Here is a 16,083-nt window from a genome sequence, read left to right as displayed (position 1 = left end):
TGCCTACAGCATTTCATTTAGTCACGGGAAGTGTCTAGGAGACAGCCCACTGGGTAACCCCCTTAATGTTCTCCAACTGCAGGCTTGTTTTTGAGACCTGAGGCCAATCTGAATAGCAGTGTTTTCCCACCTTCTGTCCAGAGACAACTTCACAGCCTTGGAGCAGTCCCTAACAGACAAGTATGTATTTTTTAATTCACCTGCAGGCTGGAGTACAGTTTTACCTTGGCAAGAAAGACACCTGCATCCATCACAGCCTTAATGTGCCGTAACCAACCTGAGTTCTCCAGCCCAGTGAGGAAATCGCTCATTGAGGGGGACTTCATTTCACACACTAAGAACACAAACAAAGGAATTAGCTGACACTCTGTTAACAACATCTCTTCCTTTTTCCCACCTCCTCATTATCTCTTCACAGCAACAGAGCTTGGTAGATCCTAAAAGCTAACGTTTCCACACTTTTTAAGTGTCAGCAGCGACATCCCGTCTAAAGGACACAGAAACTACTGGTTGCATACTCAAATACACAAGCCAGTGATTTTTAGCTATAAGAGAACTTGAGGATCTGAAAATATCCTCCTCCTCTTTTTTTAAAGAGTAACTCATTTTTTCAGCTGAGTTTTTTCCAACATAGAAAGTGCTTACTGACCTGTTACTTCACTATAAATCACCATTGCACACACATCTAACAACTAACGTGCAGTCACCATCACAAAGAAAGGAGAGCTCCAATTTAGTGAGAGAAATAACATGTCTAACCTTGAAGGCAACTCAGATTACTATACTGAAACCCAGCATAGAAAATACTTATAGTAATACAGTTCAATAGTCCGTAAGCACCAGCGAGACAGATTTTATCACTGTTGAAGAAGAATATGGGCGTAAACAAGTATTTATTCTGCCTCTTTTTCCACCACAAAATAAATCTGCCAGGAACAGGCAATTGAGGACTTATACTTGTGATCAGGCCAATCTCTTGGTTGTGTGAATAGCCTCATTTTTCTCCAAGGTCACTATGGATCCTGCAGTGCTACCTGGCCAGGCACTTGGTAGCATCAATTATGGAACTGTTTTGAAGCAACACGACCATTACGCTGGTTACTAAAATATAAAACTTGTATTTTGAATGACAGCACTTGTATTACATTTTAGAAAACTAAACACAGGGACCAAGCAGAATGATTTGCAGCATCTATTCTGCCCAGTTCCGCAGTCTTTGTCAGCACAAAGATGGTAATAGCGCTGGAAACCAGCTAGCACAGTATGCTGGTTTGATCCAAGCCACACCTTCACCTTTAATGGAACTTCTCCAAAATTACATTAGTGAAAATATGGGCCTGATTCACCTCTTGTTCTCCAGTGGCTCATATTTCTTCTGCCTTGCTTCACATTTTTACCCGAAGACCACAATCTCACAGAGTAACTTAAATATCTGAGCTACTCTGCATTTTAATATATTTTAATGTGTCAAAACATTAATTTAATACATTTTAATGTATTGAAACCAAGTTCTGTTAAAGAAATCAGAAATAAATGAAAAATAAGATGTATGTATGAGATTACAGATCTTTGGAAGATCACGCCAACATTTTATTTCAAACCAGAAATACTGTTTAACACTGAAATACTCCAAAATAAACATAGTAAACCCCAGAAAAGTATTTCCTCAACAACCTATGTTAATTTTCTTTCAATAGCTCACAAAGTAACCATAAGGCTATCTTAACAGTAAAATGTAATATTTCTCTAGCCTTTTTCTTTTAATTTGGCACATTTAAGAAATTCACATTCTAAGTAACTAGCACAATTAAGGAATGTTGTTAGTATTAGTTGCTATTTTTGAACCACTATATAACTAAGCAAAATAATAAAGAAAATGTCTAGCGGGAAAGCATTTTAACAACATTAGCAATTTCATCCACTTCAATACTGCAAACAAAGGAAGATATTGACTTCGATTATCTGCTTCTACTACAATACACAAGTCCACATGCACTTGTGCACGTAGTATTTATATATTCTCAAAAGGTTCTGTCCAAAAGTAGCCAAGGGTAATGAAGACTGGCCACTTGCACGGACGGTACCTACCTTCCAGGAGTTTCTGCAAGCTGTTCCGCATCACATGGATGTTTTCTATACCAATAAATTTAAAGCGAATGTTATCATAATTATCTTCATTCTCATAACCCTTCCCAGCAGCTCGGTTGGCCATAGCATTTAACTGTCAAATTCAAGAGAACAGGAATAGGATAGAAAAAGACAGAAAATTACAACAATATGCAGAAATAAATGAGTCTGTTTTGCAAGTCCTTTTTTATAAAATCTCCCAGAAAACACACTGAACAAAGTTGTTACTCCGACGTACTTCCCCACCTCCCAGACATTACTTCCAGCTGCTTCACTAAAATTATGCCAGTGTCTCCAGTCCATTAGTCATATGCAGAGACTCATTAAGACCCTGGATAGAATTTCTTAGGGTAGGCAGTATCAAAACCATGCCCAATTTCAGAATACTGCTGTCATCAAAACAGGTAAAGAGACATTGAGTCTGCCTTAACGGTGAAGCTACGTAAAAAGATTCAGACAGAAGCACACAAAAGTAAAAACTAGGAAAGCCATTTTTACGAGTAACATACATACATGGTGGTATAGAAATAGTAAGAGAATTCCAAAGCTTTTCACAGACATACATGCACAGATGAAATAAAGCCACCTGAGGGAAACATAGAAATATTAAAGTTGAGCAGAAAGAATACAGCAACCAACTGGAACTGCAGAAAAGAAGTAGAAAAGAAGCCAGTTGCTCTAACAATTACCCAAAACAGTTCAAGAGCTAACCAGGAAATCTTTAGCAGTGACCAAAAAAGAGCACCTCACTCCCCCGCATATTAATTTGGAAAGAGGAGTGATTTGCCTCCATAGAGAGGAGAGAAGGAGGAGTCAGATACTGTATATAGACACCTTTAGAACAACTAAATAACCCTAGTGCTTCAGTTCTACCATTCAGAGAAAGACATGTTGTTTTAGAAGGAGAAATGTGACCAATTATAAATTCTCTTTTTCACCAAATACTTTAGAACAAAACTGCCATCAATGATAGATTTAGTGGAACATCTATAACACTGGAAGCTGTCTGTACCAAAAGAACATGCAGCGATTGCTACAAGCATACATATAATTACAGAATAGGTTATCTCTAGTATTTTGTCTTTTTGTAATACGACATTTCTATCTTGGAACAACAGGTGAAACATTCCTTTCTTTCCCCAAAAGACTTTTTTCCTTCTTGCTCCTGCCATAGTTTAACTAAATCTGTAGTTTCTATAAAATAACTGCAATATCTGAACAGTGAAGCAGGTTCTCAGAAAGCCCAATTTTAAAATAATCAGAGCACTTTTAAGTCTTTGTATTTAAATAATTGCATACTATAAAAATCCTTGTATTCTAATTTGCGTATACCAACACTCCCAATCAACATGCTTACAAGACAATCTTGAATTGGTTTCTAAATTCAATTCCTCAGGATGACAGTCATTAGAGATTTCAATTTCCGAATGTTTCTTTATTATCCTCTTACACTCAGCAACGAAGTTCCAGGCCCAGATAGCGGCTATGGACCAGAAGAGCTGAATTGTACTAAACTCCAAGCTGCACATCATGAGAACATTAGTGTTATTTTTACAAAAGCAAAAAAATGGGAGTAATTGCTTTTCTAAATTGTTATCAGACTCCATACAGCCACACTTCTTCCCAGGTCTGCTGATAAAAGCACTTCAGGCTCATGGAACTGAATCCTAAGGCTTCTCTCCAACTCAACATAGTAAGGACCTAGCTCTCTTCAGGAAAATGCTTCACTGTCTCAGCCAGCTTCAAGACTGCCAGTTGCTTCAGGTCATCCTTAACACAAACCTCAACCCAGAATACTCCAGGAGCGCAAGCATTCTTAACAGCTCTTAACATTGCAGTTCTATTATGCAAAAGTATTCATCACACTAAGACACCGAACCAGGAGCCTGATACTGAATTCCTGATTCAGGAATGACACAATTTAACCTAATGCAGCATAAGAAAGCATTAGCAGAGTTGTGAAAGAGTGAACTCGAAACAGCATTACTAATTCAGATGCAACCTTTAAAAGTAGCCACAAACTCCAGGAAGATACCTTTGGCCTTGTGTCTACAACATACATGAAGGGGCTCCCAGGGTTGGCTTCTCTGATTGCCTGCAGCATTTGTTCATCCTCCAGACAGCGTGCACTGAACCCAGAGAGAGGCTGGCTACAACGACATATGGCAGCCTGCAACACACAACAGCTCATATTCTTCTGTGTTCAGATCATCTCTACTGCACTGCCCGCCAAACCACTAATTTGTTGGTTTTAAGTGTCCTATTGTTTCCCTGAAAAACTGCTACTGAAATGGACATACAGAAATATTACTGGAGTATCTCTCAAAGCTAGAAGTCTGGGAATCTTAAGAAAGTAGAGGGGCTAAGGAGCACTGCTGCAAACTTCATTGCTATGTTCTCAAACCCACTATGCTCTGCCTGATGATCGGTATCCCAGGTATTAGCATTTCTCATGTTTTCTACTTTGTTTCTATTGTCCAAACCATTCTTTTCCACAACTTTGCTTATCAGTTGTTACTGTTCCATGCTCACAACTGCACTGAGTATGCTTTAGGGAAATTTCAATAGCTGCCAGCACAACTCCATACAGTTGCTCAGGTCAAGGCACGCTTCCTCAGGAAAACAACAATTTGACTGTGACAGCATTTTCCTAACATCTGCATCTAAAACACTGCTGAGACAGCAAAGTTAAAAATTTACATTCTGGTCTTCAGTGGAAAAAAAACCTGAAACCTTCACTTATTCTGAGCTAGTGGGGATTTATTTCAGGGTGGTTCCTCCTCTTCAATACTAAGAAAATCTAGCTGAGTTAACATGTATCTTGTTAAAACATGATTCAATATAGCTAAACAGTAGATTAAATACCCCACATAACAAGGCATTGCTGAAAGCAAAATTTCCAAATTTGTGCTTTTGGCACAGCTCTGGATGCATCCGAAGTGTTTGTCTTTAACTAGCTTATTCTGTGACTCAGAACAAACTAATATTAAAGCCATTAAGAGAAACACAGTTCTCAGACATGAAGTTAATATAACTCTAATAGTTAAATCTCATTCTTTCCCTTCACTAAAAGGGGACTGGACAAGAAGTAGAACCCTTACTCCCCACAAGACAGCAGACAGCACAAAGACAGCAGACAATGGACAACTAACATTGTTTTCCTTATACAAGTACGAAAGCACCGGAATCCGCCCTCTGCTTCTGAACCTTGAGCTTCCAATCACCACTGCCTTACTAGCAGCTCTAGGCACTACTATTTCTGGAGGATATGTGTTGCAAATCTACGTGAGAAAAGAGAAAAAAAAATCCACACATTACTACTTACCAATTAAAAATTCATGAAAAAATCATCTTTAGCTTATGATCTAGCATTTATAAACAACAGGAACAGATTGTTTGCCAGAGTGTATCGAGCCGTTAAGATGTATTTACAAAAGTAACACAGGAATAGGTCCAAAAATAAAACAATCAATTTTGCAACTGAACCTAAAAGAACAGACTGCACAGTACACAAAACATATTAAAAGGAAGTTCTTTAAGTCCATAAATTTTATGAAAGTTCCTCTTTTTGTGACAAAGCAGGAATTAAGAACAACTATATTTAAAGAGTTCCCTCAATCTTACTCAACTTGAAATGAGCTTCCAGCAATCAGGTAGCATCCTCAGAGACCAGCTTTATCTTTTTCCCCTCAAAAATGTACAGTCTTTTCAGCACATACTTCACAGATAAGCTATTCTCCAAGTCTGGCTTTACTTTAGGCTTGACAATGTTAAAACAGAAGCTGGAAACCCTGAGGAAATTATAAAGCACTGGCCCTTGAGGAGTTACATACTAGCAAGTAAAGCTGCAAAGTGATTAATGATTTTAGATGCCCACATTCAAATGCCCTAATCAGCTAATGGAAAAAGCACCTCTCGCATTGCATCTCAACTCAGGCATACAAAGATAACAGTCATTTAAAATTACCAGTCGATTCTGACAGCACAGACTTATATTTCTCCCATGCAAAGCATAACAGTAAAGAAAACTAGTGGGGGAAGGGAGCGGAGAGCAGGGGGGGAAGGGACTCAAGACAATATATTGGTATCTTCCTTGGAGTTGCTATTCACAGGCACAACAGCACTGGGGATCTGTGCTTGCCCAGAAATGGAACATCTCATGGCGCTTGTTCTCAGCAGAGCCTCTTTCCGAAATGCAAACATCTGGCTCTTTCTCCCACAAGGAAGGTGCCAGTCCTAAAAGTTGTTGCTTTGTCTTTTAGACAGAAAGGTCTGACTGGACACAGCATCAGAAGAAATAAAAAGGGAAATAATATGAAGCAGGAGTTTGAGTAAGCTTGCTGAAAAATGCTTTCATTTAATGTTGTTTAGATCCAACCTGGCCTTACAGGGGAGAAAGAAGAAAACAACAGCAGCAGCCAGTTCAGACTGAAATGATTGAGAATGCTTATTTAGCAGAAGATGCAACCAAGCAAGAAAAAAAAAAGTCTGTTTTCCATTACTGTTTTTTCCTTCCTTACCTAGTCCTTTGTCTACTCTGCCTCATTCCCCACCAAGCCATATCTCTGCCATTTATTTCTCTTCCACACATCTGTCACCAGCCTGGTGGGACAGGGTTTGGAAATACCAAAAGCAGCTAAGGGTACTTCAGGTTTTTCATAACAGATGGTTTGACATTTCTCTAGAAAAACAAGTATCTGGTACTTTGCCAAGGGGATCAAAGCAAACCAAGGTGACTCCACAGCTCTGTTCTGTTCTTCCTTAGCATCATTACCTGCAACTTCACATCAAGACGATGCTGCTTCGATTAAAACCAACTGAGCTCATTCCTCCCCAGAGGCATCACTTATGCAGCAGTAGAAGGACTGCTGTATGACATTAATAACAAAGAAGAGATACTGCATTAAATGGCTACTTCGGGCAAGAATTACCTCATAGTCTTTATTAACATCCGTTATTTCCCAATAGTCATTTGGAATTCCCATACGCTGGTAATCCACTTTTAAATCAATCAGCTTCCATCCAGTCTCCCGGTTCTCTTTAGACATTTTAGGATTATAAGAGAAAGCGTAAAGTTCTTCAGGTTTCGCTGGGAAGAAGGAAGAAAAAATTAACTAGTTAGAGATACAAAGACATACAGAGACGTCAACATTTCTTCCTAAAAGCCATCTTTTGGATAAGCACACTGTGCAAGCCAGCAAGCTGCAGCTGTACCACAACCAGTTCAAGGACTGAAAAAAATTATTCAGTCAAGAAAGATCAGGAGAGTTAGAAATCATTTACTGAAGAAGCCAAAGGGCTATGCCACTGTACTGCACAGTTGGCTATATTTTAATAACAGCTATCTTCCCTATGCTTCTGCCTCCTCAAAGGTCAGAAGCATGAAGTTTTCTTTTATCACTTTGTGTACTTTACTACTCTAAGCAAATTTATAGACTGATTCTCACTCCTTAAAAAAAAAAAAAATTGAGTACTACATAGAAGAGTATAGATACTTAAAATTTCTCAACCTCACATTTACGGTTTTCATTCAGCGTAGCACCAAGTGCCAACAATTCCTATCGAAATCCTCAGGAATTTCCAGTACTCAGTTCCCACATGCAGGAAGGCACACTAAAATGTTTTGTTAGAATTAATTAAAACTTCAAAGTAGTAATTTTTTCCCAAACAAATTATTTCTTACTGAATTCACTGCAATAGGCATGTTAGACAAGATTTATATCATAAGAATTAATCCATAAATGAAAACATGTATTAAAAGATATATTTTCTGTGAAGAGTTCATAAAACAGCTCTTGCACACCTGGAAGTTCATCGTTCAACAGTGAGTTCTGAGTCGCACGGAAAACTTGATAGATGTCTTGAATATTACTGTCAGCCCAACAAAAGCTTCAGGCTGTGTCTGACAAATGGTAATTTCTTCCTCCCTCCATCTCTACCATCCCAATTTCCTTCCCTCTCTTCATAAAATGCAAATCCAACCAATAACTCATTCAGCTGATTCCCAAGGCAGCAAGCGCTCCAGAGACAGAGTGAAACCTGTCAGAGTCTGATAAAGTAGCCAGGTTACCAGACAGGTAACCCATAGCTGTCAATCATACATGTGCAAATCATAAATAATTATAAGCTCTGCCAAAAAAACCATGAAGGAAGCATACATACAGAAATTTTAAAACAACAAAAGAGAACTGTTAAAATCCATAAATAGAACAAAAGAAAGAGCTGCAGCATATTACACAAATAACCACAAGACAAAAGAAACTGATGTAATCCCCTGCAGTGACAGCTCCCACGCTTCAAGACTCTACATAAGTCTCTAATTTTCAAAACTGAAAGAACAGTGACAGCTTTTAAACATACCACCAGAAACTTGCCAGATGCAGCATTAGAATTAGAACTTCAAAACTAAGAAAACTCCAAAGCTCAGAGCACAAAGGAGATGCTGGGAATAGCCACAAACCTTAATATCAATCAAAAAGAAAACCCCCACACTCAGCAAAAAACATTTCTACTACAGTATTTCTGTTCAAGTCCTATGTGATGGCCAGCACGGAGCAGACTGGTGCTATCAATTCCCTTCCCTTAGACTAGTGACGTAATTTGAAAATGCAATTACAAATGGCATCCTTGTAATAACACTGAACTCCAAATACTGGTTCACTGATGGAGTACCCCAAAAAACAGAAGCTGCCATAGACAGAAGCCAGGTAGGAAACTCGATGGAATGCTGTCCTGCAAGCACAACAAGTAGCCTGAGAATTCATCCACGATGGACTAAAAAGCTGAAGCCACAAGAGACCATAGGCTTTTGAGGATGTTTTGCTTACACTCTTTTAAGAGTGACTCCAAGTCAGGGCAGCCAGGGTGAAGCACAGGGTTTGACAACTGAAAGACGACAAACATTGCAGTGTAGCCTAAACATGCTACTGGAAAACAAATGAAAGATCCCAAAAGCTTTATCTGTGGGATTCCAGAATTCTGTGAACATCTGGATCAACTGGAAAGGGTAGAACTACACACGGACAACAGCTAAGTCACGGAAATGACTAACTGACAATGGCCAGGTGTGGGATATGACACTCAGCACGAGTGCTACAAGAAAAAAGCCTGAGATGCTGCATACAGCCTCAGTCAGGCAAATGAACTTTGCATGGGTCTTCAGAAGTTCCTCATGGGAGACCACCTCATTCCCACTGCCACAGAAGACCTGTGTTTAGTTTGGAAGCAAATGCCTTGGTCCACAGGGTAGCACTCTACTTACTGAGCCAACCCACACAGATCGTCTCTGGTGGTGGAAACCGATTCTGATTTCACATCCTTCCCCTCCTGCACTGACACTGCAAAACCAACACTCTGGCAGGCAAAGCTTTCTCTATTGCTAAGACAAGCCTTCCAGCCTAAAGCATTTCAATAATTTGCAAAACAGACTCCCGTCCTAAATACCTGGTTGTGAAAGTTTAAGCAATGAGGTATACACTTCATGACAGTCACGTTCCTGCCCAATAACAAAGTGAGCCACATGGAAGTTCTTGCAGTGAATAAGGAGCGGATATCCAGCCGTGGTCAGAGGCATTTTTTCTACAGTTGCAATATGGTGATGCAGAATCTGAAAAACAGGAAATAAACCTGGTTCACTTTGCTTTCGCTCCACCCCCGTATGTGATATATTTTGTCATTCCCATTTTACTTTAGAATTAATAAAAAAGGCTAATTTCAGTGCTAATTTTGTAGTTCTAAAAGCTGTAAAATCAGTTGTGGTGGCTTGGTATATTGAGTTTGAGATGGGAAACTAGACAAGTTTTTTATGTTCCTGGAACTAATACTAATTCAGTGAGCGACCTCGATCAAGTCACATTACCATTATGTTAATTTTCTTCCAAAACAGATGTTTCTGTTAAGCATTTGGTAAGAAAATGCTATAAAAGACCACTACAACTTTGGAACTCACAAACCTGTTCATTTTGGATATGAGATATAAAGTAATTTTTATACTTGTATTTAAACAGACTCCAGGTATCACAACATACCCATGTTTCTTTTCTGACTTCAGCAGAAGCATCTACATAGATAAGGTGGGTAGCTGTCAGGTATAACGTCCCATTTGCTGCCTTCCTATTTGTATAACGATCTAGTAATTTCACATTTTCAACCTGCAATATAAAAAGAGTATGAAAAAATGAATTTAACTTTGAGGAAATAAATACATACTTGTCGAACTGCAATCATTTAACTTCTAATATACAGCTCAGGAAGTAAGACAGAAAAATGTAAGAATTAGTCTTCCCTGCAACACTAACTCAGCTTCACACTATAAATTCAAATTATTTCTCCAGCAATTAAAGCCAAAAAGGTTAAGCAAACAGCCAAGGTTTAGCACCACTGTGAATAACAGGATTACTAGATTTGTAGCCAAGATGATCACAGTTTATTACTGCGCAAGGTTGCAGAAATAATAGGACAAAACACTAAGAAAGAAAAGACTGTCCATGTTCAGTATAATCAAAATGTTGCTGTGAAAGAAACAGCCCTCTCCAGTCTGACTTCCAGCTGCTCAGTCAGTATAAAATATTAGTAGCTACCTGTTGTAACACACTTCCTATGCACATAAGCGCATTTCATAAACCACACTAAGCTAATTAATAAAAACAGTTTTAAAAACCATCAGCACAGACATATTAAAATATTAATTTTAAAGTATTTTACGTTATTTGATTGATTTTCTCCTGGCGTACTTGCTTCTTAATGAACATAGACGAAATTTTTCTTTCGACATTAAACAAAAATAATGAGGGGGGGAATTGGAAGGACAGTGAAAACAAACAGTTTAACAGTGTAAGATAAATTAGTTCTGGGTATTGAATACGTAAGCTTCTGTACAGGGTCACTGGTCTGAGATACATCATGGAAAATGTCAGCAAAGAAACTTGAAGAGCAGAAGTCTCAGCTCTGTGTCTTCCTACTATGTCATGTTTTTCAACACATATAATTATTATAACCAATATTGCCCTTTTTAGGCCACTAGAGACAAGCAGGTCCAGCAAAGCACCTTAGGCAATATGGGTAAGGAGCATCCCCAAACTAATATTCTAGACAATAAAACAAAACAAAACACAGCAACCTTCACGGTATATTTAAAAAACAAACAAACAAAAAAACCCAACTGCTGGACTTTTTTTTTAGCTGTCACGAGCACAGCATTCCCAGAGCTCCTGTTTCACTTTATTCAACTGAAAAAGCACATTTTGAGTCACTTATTCGGCCGGAGGGGGTCTCCGCACTTTGATATACATGCTTACACGAATCGCACCCAAAACACCTTTTGATCAGTACCCTTACTAAAAATTTCCTTTCCAACAAGGCGATACAGTAAGAAATACCTAAACACCACGTCAAGTAGCTTTAAGCCTTCCAGACTTATCCGCGACCCGTTTGAGAAGCGCGAGGGACGTTCAAGGATACGCATGCCTTGAAAGAAAGCAAAAATAGCTCGCTTACCCAAATTAACCGCGACTTAAAAGAAAAATCGCTGAAAACGCACGGCCCTGACAACAGCCCCAGCCGAGGCCCGCCGTCCCCGCAGGGGCTTCACCTCAGGTGTCCCGCAGGGAGGGCCCGGCGCAGGGCGGCGAGCGGAGCCCCGAGCCCCGGCCCGGCCTAGCCGCCCCCAGGCGCCGCGGGGGGACCCCGACGGGACGGCGGCCGGCTCCCGGGGCGGCACGGCCTCTTACCTTCGGGGTGGTGATGTGCTCCATGGCAGCACCGCCCGCCTCCCCCGGCCTCACCTCAGCCCGCCCGCGCGGCCCGGCCTCCTCGCCGCCATTTGCACGGGGCAGCGCCCGGCCCCGCCGCAAACCTCGCGAGAGTTCTGCGGGAGAGGCGCCGCGGCCGCCATTTTGGGTGAGGGCAGGGCGTCCCCGGGGGAGCGGAGATCGGGGTCTGTCGGGTCGCCGCGCTCCTACCGCGGCTGCTCGCGGTGGCCCGGAGCCCCTTGGGCCGGTCGTGGAGCCTCGCCGTCCTCCGCAGTCCTCGGCCCGAGGGGCCCAGAGAGGCCGCCCTGTCCGGCTGTGGCCCCGCCGCCTCCCGGGTGTCTCCAGGTCCCCTGCCCTGCCCTCCCGGCACGGGCGGGTACGAAGCTCTCGGGGGATATTTCAGGAGAAAAACCACACTTTTATTCCTCAAGGTGTAAGGCCATCAGTCCCGGCATCAGCGTTGCCCTCAATGGGTAGCAGGCTAATAGCATTACCCACTCGTGAAAGGGCGTTGGAGACACGTTTGACCACGGTAATACCTACTACAGGCACTTCACAGAACTAATAATACTCGGGGGTTTTTTTTCCATGTATTTTAATTTCAAAGCATAATGCGGTCTCTCGAGGATTCCCAGGCTTGATCCTGAAGAACTGATGTAATTACTATTCGCCTGCTGCTGGCTCTGCAATGAATATTCATGATCTCTCGCTAAACCCAAGGGCAGCAGAGTTTCCCCAGGTGTTCACTGCAATCTAAACCCTTAATTTGCTGAGAAATTCACTTCAGGAGGATGACCTTGTATCAAGCCTGAGAATTTACAGTTTTTAATTGTTACATAATGGGTGATATTAGCGTAATGCACCGGTCAAGCATTCGTTACGGATCCCAGCAAGAAAGGCACTCGGACTCCATAAGGTGTTGCTTAAAATACTGTTTATTAGAGACAACAGGAGAAGGAAAAAGGGGATAGCAGAGATACTCTTAATATTCCTTCAGCTGGTGGGAAACCCAAGCTGTATGGGGTCGGACAGACCCTTAGCCATGGCACGCTGCATAGATCCTGACCACCAGCATTGCAGTCCTTACACCTGTTATAGAATGCTCTTACAAGTAAGCAACTCTATTAATTTCTACTGCTTATATAAAACCACACCACTTCTAGATGAGACACGCAGGTGGCGTAATTGCTGGGTGCCAAGCAGCACCTGCACGCAGCCTTCTCCACCACAATTAGTGGAGGTGGCACTCGTTAGCATTTGTGCTGCACATCAATCCAAAGTCTTTTTTTTTCCCCCAGTTGCTTCTCTGGGGTTTGCGGAAGGATGATGGTAGTTTACAATGTTAATAATAAACCGGCTGGGGATCATTGAAGGGAACTCTACAGTGCTACACAATGAACACATACAATAACAACACTTCTTTCTCCTCTTCCCGAAGGAAAGTTCACACACAGAAGGCATGAAATAAAAAATGAGGGAAGAAACAAGCATGTTGGGATGAGGAGTAGAAGACATGGAGTAATAGGTACATTTCTCAGCCAGACACTATCGCCCTCACAGCTTACTGCCAAAATAATTACTATGCCACAGAGATACCAGTTTTGAGCAGGAATCACAAGGAATAAAGGGTGCCAACTTCTTCCAGGAAGCTTTTCTCAAGTAATAGATGGAGCCATGGGCAAAATACAGAGCAAAACTGAGCTGCAGAGGCTGGCAAATGCTCACAGTGGAAAAACATATTAAGTCAGCTTAATTTGTGAGAGATTTGAAAGTAAAGGCAATTCTAACCCACCTTTATCATAGGTACACTGTAAAGAGGGGAGATGCTGTCCAACACAGAACTTGCTCCCTCTCACCTGACGCAGGAGCAGGTTCACTGTTCCTTTGTGGATCCTTCAGGTCTGTGTCCACACCTTCTACCAGAAATCTGCATTTACTGAACCTGAGGAGGTAAAGCAAAGCGAGCTATCAAAAGAAAGCAACTTACAGAGAACTAGGCCACAGAGTTGAGCTTAGCAAGTAAATTCTGAGTGTGTATTTGGGGAGCAGTGTGAAATCATATAAAAGGGACCTTATAACCAACCAGATCCATGATAAATAGGATTTTAAAAGAGGCTATTTCACCTATACTCCAGCTTATTTTGTTCTGTGTTGCTCTGCTTTCTTGTTTTCAAAGATGATATTTAGAAAAGTCAATTTGATCAGACTCTTTGGTAAGACAAGGTTGAGCTGTGTTTCATGCAATTAATCAGAGCTGTAACCAGCTGGAATGCTTTAAAGAAATCAAACTCCACTGCATTAGCTCCATCAGAGCATTCACTCCATAGTAAGAAATAACATGGCTGCTGTGGTAAACTGGAGGCAGAACAGTGCAAGAAACAGCTGGATTTTCCAGGTACCGGGAAAGTATTTTTAACATATGAGGTGGAGTCATCAATAACTCCTGCTTCCGACAGAGTTGTTGTGTTGACATGGAACAAGAAGGATGTGTCACTGCAATGCAGCATGTTCACTTGAAGGGCTGCAGCATCTTAGCTGAGCAAAATGCATTCCTGAAGGCCTCTCCTTTACAGCGTTGGTTGTAAATACATCCATACGGCTTAGAGCAGCACCATTTACTGCCAGGGTACTTCAGATGTGTACGGAGCCAGGCAGAGCCCCACCAAACATTAGTATGCTGTTTCTGGCGCTGGTGCGCTCTGTAGGCACATCCAAAGAGATCAGCCCTGCACCCATTAGAAGAGTGGCTTCACTGAATATTTTTCTTGGACAGAGGCTTTTGAATGTCCTCCACTGGATCACGAGAGGCACTCAAGTGTGCTAAAACCCCATTTGATGGATGAAGAAAACTGACACAGAGCAGTGAGTGTCTTGTACAAGGCCACCGAGACAGTGTCACTGCCTTGACTGAACTTCTAAGTACAGCTCACAGCATCTTCAGAGTACAGATTTTTTTCTGTCATTTTAAGTCACATTTAGTAAAGAAATCCCGCTCTACAACAGGAACCTGTAATTCTTTTGATCTTGCTCTGAGTTCCTTACATTGACATTGATTCTGCCATTCATATGGAGGCTACCATCAGACTTGCTTTTGGTGGTGCTACCCCCAGACATTGAATTGGTCAGGTTACTGATAGGCTTTCTACTGATAGAAGACTGGCTTTCTAAAATTATTTTGCAATCTGGAGCCCAGTTTGAAGATCTTCAGTTTGCAGGGAAAAGTAAGCTAAACTGTACACATGGCATGTCCCACGCCAAGCAATTCCTGTAATCTCATTTTTATTAGTCACTCACCACTTAGGAAGTGTTTAACAGGCAGCTAAAGTCTACCACAATAAATGTCCATCAACAAAACAGTGAAAACTTGTGTAACGCAGATGAAAATTACATTTTGTCTGGGAAACATTTCAGAAAAAAAAAATTTATCATGCCGTTGTTACTGAGTGAAGGATGGGAGGGGGCATTACTAGACACCCACACTGCTAAGATCCTGGTATATGAGTGCCGAAGGGGCTGTTGAAAAGGGAACCTTGTTTACAAGTGTTATAAAGAGAATGGTGCCAAAAATACATTGAGATGGTGGATTTAGATACAATTCAATAACCCATTCCAGTCATTATGCACACAGTCCTGCCCAGATGCTGGATTCTGTCATTTTGTAAGCAGACAGCATAATGTATGTGCATGGCCAAGTCCATTGCTGGTGCACCTTAGGTCAGTTGTATGACACCAGGCATGAATTTGGCCTTCAGAGTTTGTTTTTCTCACTTTAATGATACTCAAGAAATAGCTGTCTCAAGAAACAGCCTTAGGGAGCACAGATTTTGCCCATATTTTAGAATTTTCACTGTCACAAATAGATTCAGGAGAATCTTCCCACAGAAGAAAAATTTAGAAGTAGCTTAATTCAGGGAATATGAGGCTGCTGAGAAGCATGAAAGCAGAACAGGGTACAGGCTCCTGCAAACTTTACTTGGAACTGTCCTTATTCTAAAGTGCCCTTCAGTAGAATTTTTTTTAAATGAATTTAGATACCATGAGGTTGTGTCACGGTCCTTCTATGATGAGTCACAGCATCCTTGTAATTATGGCCTCTGCTAAGAGAACCAATATTATGCAACTAATGAGTTTCCCCTAAAGGTCTGGAAAATACCTCATGGAAAGAATCCATACCATTTTCTTACACATTTTTCTGCTGACATCCCCT

At 41.1% G+C, this 16,083-nt stretch overlaps 1 protein-coding gene across 4 annotated transcripts in view; it reads right to left on the bottom strand.

Moving 5' to 3' along the window:
* Window positions 1-11,958, bottom strand: part of MTMR8 (myotubularin related protein 8) — a 30,441-nt gene extending 18,483 nt beyond the window's left edge. For 2 of the 4 annotated variants that reach the window (XR_012653993.1, XM_075054280.1), the window contains exons 1-8: window positions 11,856-11,958; window positions 10,155-10,277; window positions 9,571-9,733; window positions 7,059-7,216; window positions 5,280-5,408; window positions 4,163-4,297; window positions 2,089-2,221; window positions 225-334 (exon numbers count right to left, since the gene is read on the bottom strand). Coding sequence is in view for 3 of the 4 variants with exons in the window: in XM_075054280.1 (XP_074910381.1) it covers window positions 225-334; window positions 2,089-2,221; window positions 4,163-4,297; window positions 5,280-5,408; window positions 7,059-7,216; window positions 9,571-9,733; window positions 10,155-10,277; window positions 11,856-11,879 (975 nt within the window). In the remaining variant the exon portion in view is untranslated. Of the gene's footprint in view, window positions 1-224; window positions 335-2,088; window positions 2,222-4,162; window positions 4,298-5,279; window positions 5,409-7,058; window positions 7,217-7,930; window positions 8,120-9,570; window positions 9,734-10,154; window positions 10,278-11,855 lie in introns of those variants that run through there. The other 2 variants (XM_075054281.1, XM_075054282.1) reach the window with 2 other exon arrangements.
* Window positions 11,959-16,083: the final 4,125 nt, after the last annotated feature.

The sequence above is a fragment of the Buteo buteo genome, chromosome 22, assembly GCF_964188355.1.
Source record: "Buteo buteo chromosome 22, bButBut1.hap1.1, whole genome shotgun sequence".
NCBI lineage: Eukaryota > Metazoa > Chordata > Aves > Accipitriformes > Accipitridae > Buteo > Buteo buteo.
Note: the sequence above shows the minus strand (reverse complement) of the source record. Positions and strands in the feature narration are given on the sequence as shown.